The sequence below is a fragment of the Heteronotia binoei genome, chromosome 21 (assembly GCF_032191835.1).
Source record: "Heteronotia binoei isolate CCM8104 ecotype False Entrance Well chromosome 21, APGP_CSIRO_Hbin_v1, whole genome shotgun sequence".
Taxonomy (NCBI): Eukaryota; Metazoa; Chordata; class Lepidosauria; order Squamata; family Gekkonidae; genus Heteronotia; species Heteronotia binoei.
The window spans coordinates 165933553-165940088 of record NC_083243.1 but is presented as its reverse complement, the minus strand read 5'-3'; the positions used below and the strand labels follow the sequence as shown (position 1 = coordinate 165940088).

Here is a 6536-nt window from a genome sequence, read left to right as displayed (position 1 = left end):
GGCTGCTCACTCCCAGACACACATTCCACCCGCTATGACAGCAGACTTCTGCACTTGGTACTTCCTGCTTGTCTGCCTGCCATTGGGAAGGTGTGAGGGGATTGATGGCATCTCCATGGTCCCGTGCGGGGCTGTCTCACCCCCCACTCCCACCTCTGCCTTGCCACCAAGCCAGGTTTCTCATGCACGCATGCCCAGCCTCACTCCTGTTCCCTCCCCTTTGGTGGGACATCTCTCCTTTGCCTTGGATGGTCTGCCCATTATTGGCTTCGTTCTCCGTTTGGGGGCAGGTTAAGGATGGCTATCAGCCTCTCTGGGGCCGCCTCTCCCCATCCTTGTCATGAGCCATGGCGCATGCACCAGGATTGGCCAATGGGGGTGGGTGGGCTGGCCCTTCCCTCCGGCTGCCTCTGCCTCCCTTGCGTGCCTACACCAGCAGCGTTGCCATGGTGACCATCTCCCTTACGGCAAACTACGCCTCTCCCCTCCCCACGCACCAGCATGCTGAAGTCCTCAGGAAGTCTACTAGCAGTGCAGCAGCTACACCACGGCTGTCCGCCACTTATGTCTAGATTGGGCTGCCTGTGATTTGTTTTGGTTACATAGTTGCTTTATTGTTTTGTTTGAAAGATGAATATGAGCAAACTGGTCTCTCAAACCTCACCCAGGTATTATTATTGATGCTTTTACTTCCTTGGGCTGTATCTTCCTTCACTTTCTGTGGCTTCAAAAGACAACACACACCTGCTAGCTTTTTTGTTAAATAGTGTGAAAATGACTAGCAACAAGAAGGCTATCGAAGGCTGAACATCTCAGACAACCCATATAATAAAACCACAGTGCAGTTTTTTCAGGACAAGGCAGCTGGGTGAAGGTGAACTGCAAAGGAAAAAGGAAGGCTTTAACTTTTGCTCCCCACTGCCACTACCACCATGTATCTTTGGGGTTCCAGGTTTGTGTCCCCCCAGACACTTTGGATAAACAGCTTGGAGAAGACTTGTAGGAGAAAAGTAGGGGGTAGAGGAAGATTTAAGCTATCAGGATTTTATTACATGCATTTACATGCAACATTTTCTTTGGCTGATACAAAAAGGACCATTCCCCCAAAGTGGGTAGGTTGTGAATTGTTTAAGTATTTTATATAACCTCTGTTTTAAATATTTTTCAGTATTTTTATATTTGCTTCCTAGAGGTTCATATTTGGGTGGGAAGGCAGCATAGAATTATTTAAAATAAAAATAATAAACCTGGAGGAAAATGTCCTGCCCCTTTAATAAAGGCTTGTGTGTGGAACTCACTGGAACTCCTAATATGTGTAGTAAAATGAGGAGAAAGCCTCTTTCCATTCTTGTCAGACAGAACTGCACTAATTGCCCTAATTATACCTCTAAAAAAAAAGCACTCTAGTCATGGGCACTCTGATGAAGATAGAGATCTGCTACTAGAAGCTAAGAAGCACCATCCCACCTACTCCCACCCAATGTTTGTGCTCATTTTGAACCAATTGGAAGAGAATAAAGATAGGATGGATATTTTATTTCCCAATAGATATACACAACTTGAGAAATGCTGTGAGTCTGATTCAACCTTCCATTACCTTCAATGGACAAAAGTCCTTTATGGTTGGGGGTGTTCTGGTATCATCGCCTCTACCCGGCCAATAGGTAGCTGAAGAAATCCTTACTTCAAAGGCCACAAAATCTGAAAAAGTGCACTGAAGGCCACATCCATTACTAGGATTTTCAGCAGTTTTTAAAGAGCTAATTGGAAGTCCCAGGCTGCATATTTGAAGACTGAGAGGTTGCCTGGTGAGAGTACTTTTGAGTGTTTTCTCCAAAGCTTCTTCCATGACTCAAAACACTCCAAAGATGCAAAAAAACCTCTTTAGTGGTATAGGGCAGGCACAATGCACCACAGCTGGTCTTCCCTACCCTCCACTGAGAGCTACCTGCAGCTTTGGAAGGGAGCTTCAAGTTGTGAAAAGGCCATGAGGGGGACAAGAGGCACAGGGACCCCCCCCCCCCCCCAATGCATCCCAGTATCATGTCCCTTATGGTGCTCCTCCACCATTCACATTATTCATATTGCAAGAATCAGTACAGGAATTACTGTACGTTTCCAGCAAATGCTTCACACTGGGATGAGTAACTTTCGGATTCTCAGGGGACCCTTTGTTTTCTGGTCAGCCTAAGAACTCCATGAAATGAGTGGCAGGACTTCATAATAAATCCAATGCTTAGCTAACTTTAAAGGCTACTTGGTTATGGAGCATTTAGAATTAAGCAGAGCATGAGATAACAAATATGGATAGGAAGAAAAGAGCCCTGCCGGATCAAACCAATGGTCCGTCTAGTCCAGCATCTTGTCTCACACAATGGCCAACCAATTCGGTGACGGTGGCTCAGTGGTAGAGCATCTGCTTGGGAAGCAGAAGGTCCCAGGTTCAATCCCTGGCATCTCCAAAAAAGGGTCCAGGCAAATAGGTGTGAAAAACCTCAGCTTGAGACCCTGGAGAGCCACTGTCAGTCTGCGAAGACAATACTGACTTTGATGGACTGAGGGTCTGATTCAGTAGAAGGCAGCTTCATATGTTCATATGTTCAATTCCTTTGGAGGGCCAACAACAGGGCATAGAGGCCAAGGCCTTTCCTTGATGTTGCCTCCTGGCTCTAAGATTCAGAGGATTAGTGCCTCTGAATGTGGAGATTCTCCTCAGTCACAACAGCTAGTAGCCATTGATAGGGCTGTCTTCTATGAATATATTCCATACAAAATGAAAAGTCAGCAAGCTATATCCACTGTGCATAAAGATGCCAGCTAGCCAGAGAGGGGTGGGGATGACCTGCGTCTTTAGTAGACGCTTAATAGGATGTTATTTACATTTCCACACAGTAAGCCTGTATTAAAAGGATAGTGAATTTTCCTGCAGGTAGGTTGGCAATCCTTATGGTGCATCTTCCAAGTTTCCAGATTTATGCAGCTTAAAGGATTAGACAATGGCCATGTAACTTTTAGCCTAGTGAACAAATGTATAATGCAGCAGCATGTGCAATTTATGAGTAGTTTGACTGCATCTCAAAAGCTGAACTTAGATTTTCTTCTTCAAAACTTTTTGGGCGGAGTTCCCTAAAGACAGATCACAAAACATGTTAACATTTGACCAATCAAGCAATATATCCTGTTGTTGATTTGTTTGTTTTCCATACACAACCACTTCGCAAGAGACCTTAAGGTTCAAATTAGATGAGATGGCAGACGTTGTGGTGGTGGTGGTTTTAAAGTTAAGAACAAAAGAGCAGAGCATTTACTGAGAGTGGTTAACTTCTCTCCCCCTCCCACACACACACACATCATTTTTCCACTTGTTGCCTCCTGTTCCTTGAAGATATTTGCCCTATCGTTTCCCACTGCAAGGAAACTTCAGAGAAGATAGTGGTACAGGGGAAAGAGTTAAGCAGTGACAACTTCCAAGGCCCAATTTAACCCCCTTTCCACTCACCTGTTTTTAAGTTTTTGTTCTTTTTAAAGCAGGCAATCTGATCATAAACTGCCTACTATGTCTTCAGCTTGCATCCTAACACCATTTGGACTGGGAGAGAAACAAGGGATCCCCTTTAGATCATCTTCCCCAGGAGCAAGAAATGGGAGGAAAACAAATGAAGACAGAAAGGAGGCACACAACATTTGCTGAAACTACTCTTTGTTATTCAAGATTTAGATTATGATTTAACTGTTTTGTTTTTCCCCATTGAAAATGCACACACAACACAACTATCCATTGTTTTTATCCACAGGGGAGACAATAATTCCTCTCTCTCCCAGTTCCCCACCCCCTTTAGTATAATGATGCTATGGGCAAGGGAATCTCAGGCTGGATCCCTCCAAATGGCAAATCATCCCCTCTCATTTGGAAATTAACCACACCAAGCTGACTAGCTTCAACAGATGTGAGGGTTATCCAAGGAACAGGAACCATCTTACATCACATGCTTCTTTCTCTCTGAAAGAGAGGCAGATAATGAAGGGAAGTGGTTGGACTTGACAAAAGGAAAGAACGGAGGCTCAAAGGCATTTCAGAGCTCAGGGACTTCGTTTTAAGCTATGTTGTGCGAGGGGCTGTTCCCCGCTCACCATTCACCTAATTTGGCAGCTATGTTATATTTGCCAACAAGTGGCATAAGGCTCTGAAGGCAATTCACTGAGTAGCTTCCTTCCTTTCAAACCATGACTTCCAGGCACATCTTACAAGAGAATGAGATGCGCAACAGAACGGCTTTCTTTGGATGGCTGCTTTCTGTGGGCTGGAATGGTAACACTTTCTAGAAAGTCCAGTCGTACCTTCACCTCTGGTCTGGCAGAGGTCTTCAAACATTATGTGGGTGGGCCTCCCAAATCAGAAATGACCAGTTGTTGGGATTGATAACAGCAGTTCCATACATTATGGTAAGGGTTTTTACTCTGCCTCTAAGCTTGGTCCCTGCAACCAGAACTGTGCAAAAAAAGTTGTACAAATTCCCACGGGTTAATCTGAATGGCACTGGGTAAGTCTGGAAAGCAATCCAGGGTTCTGGATACCATTTTGCCTCCATGTAGTCTCTCCTTTGGGCAATGCAAAGCACGTTTGGATCCAAGTCTCTCCTTTGGGCAATGCAAAGCACGTTTGGCTCCAAGCCCTCACATCAGTGTGCCTTAGAGAGGAGTAAGAGGACAATGCATGGGCCTGCCTATGCTCCGCCTCAAGAAGAGCTGCACAATCAGAAAAAGAATTACCATAAAGGAGCAATAGTTGTTTTCTGAAGGAGCAAGTTTTTCTAGAACTGAACTTCCTCAAGGCCATGTCTCGTTTTTGCCATACAGGAAGTTGTTTGTGTCAACGAAGAAGCCATGAAGGAGTTACAGGGACAGGTCATGGTGGCTTTTCTCTGTCAAAATAATGGTGAGACTCTGGGTGTTCCCCTCCCTCTACTATTCGGAGGTTGGCTACAACTGTGGGAATCTCTACTCCAAAGTGATGGATGCAAAAGATGCCTTTCCGTCACAAAGGGGCATCCTTTTCACAGCAGACATCCCAGAGAAGGTAGTGAGTATTCTCATTGCAGAGTGCAGACAAACTGGCTGCGTGGCAGACGAAGAGCCCTTAGTAACTGAGCAAGGTGTAATACAGAAAGAGCACCATTCCAGGTAAGAAAAGTTTACTTTGGTCCTCCTCAAGTGCTGAAGGCATATTATCAGTTAAAGTAAGAAAGCATCAATTTCTCCCTCTGCATACGATCATTAATGAGTCCACGGACATCCATTATTCTTGAATCAAAACCTGTCCTATGGATTGGCAACTGCCCACGGGTAGCGACAGCTCCTTAGTTTTTGTGAGGAAAGTATGGCCAAAGATGTTACAGACTCCCTTGATATATTTCTGCCATTAAGGAAGTCTAGCAACTGTCCAGTGTTTCTTGGGCACTTGTCCCTGTGTCAGACTTTGGCTGCTCTCTTCCAACAGTCCTTCTTTTGAAATTGGGCATCTATGATTTCCTCTGATCCTTGCTGTGCCTTGTTTCTTGTCTTCAAACTACTGCAGCTCTCAAATTCTTCACGTTGTTTCCTGCCTCCTCCTTTACTTCTCAGACTTTCACCTCATCCTTGGTTCCTTTTACTCTGGGAGGGAACAAGGCAAGTTAGACAACAAGACCAAAAGATTCATTGTAAGATTTCCTCTCTACGTGTGAAGCATGTAAAATGACAGCAAATAGATGGGAGCTCATTTCCTGGTCCTACGGATGTCCCTGGGGAACTTCTCAGTAGTTCATGAAGTCCAGAGGAGCAATGAGAAAAGAGCAAGGGATAACACATCACATCCAGTAGCTGAATTCAGCTCTACCAGCTGCCCACCCCCAACTAAGTGAGGCCTTGTTTCCTTCAAGATGCCAGTTGCTAAAGGTGGCAAAAGTGGGTGGCTCCTCGCCAATGAGATGTTGCTTCCTTCTTAATGATGCATGTACGCATCCAGCCAGAGCTCCCCTGAATCCTTCAGAGAGCTGGAAAGAGAAAAAAAATAAAACAGATCACACTGGCTCAGAAAATGAGTGGAAATAAAACATAAAGAGATAGTGGTCCAGGTATTCTAACAACTCTAGTGAATATGAAGAATAAAAAAAATATTAAAATACCCCATATTGGATATGGATCAGAATGAGAAATGGGGAGAGACATTAAAAAGCAGATGAAGAAAGAAAGTGACATCTCCTAAAAAGAGTCACAGATCCTGTTCGGACATGCAATGTCCTGGTGCCTTGATGAGCGACTGTGCTATCCCAGATGAGACCCCACAGAATGTCTGTCTCCTCAGTGCAGCCAAAAGCCATGGGTTGGGTTTCTATCTCCAGCTCTTCCCCTCCTTCTCTCTCTTTCTCATGGCTCCTAGACCTTATTTTGGCCTTTCCCCTGTGCCAAAGCTCCTCTTCTTTGCAGAGCACCCATTACTAGCACATTCCAGATGCTTGAAAACTCAAATGTACCTTAGACAAGAAATAGTTTTGAAT

General features: G+C 44.7%; 1 protein-coding gene across 1 annotated transcript in view; it reads right to left on the bottom strand.

The window, feature by feature from the left end:
- Window positions 1-3683: 3683 nt before the first annotated feature.
- Window positions 3684-6536, bottom strand: part of LOC132590224 (acyl-CoA (8-3)-desaturase-like) — a 47965-nt gene continuing 45112 nt past the window's right edge. Inside the window, exon 12 of the mRNA XM_060263188.1 lies at window positions 3684-6032. Coding sequence (XP_060119171.1) covers window positions 5981-6032 — 52 coding nt within the window. The 3' untranslated portion in view covers window positions 3684-5980. The remainder of the gene's footprint in view (window positions 6033-6536) is intronic.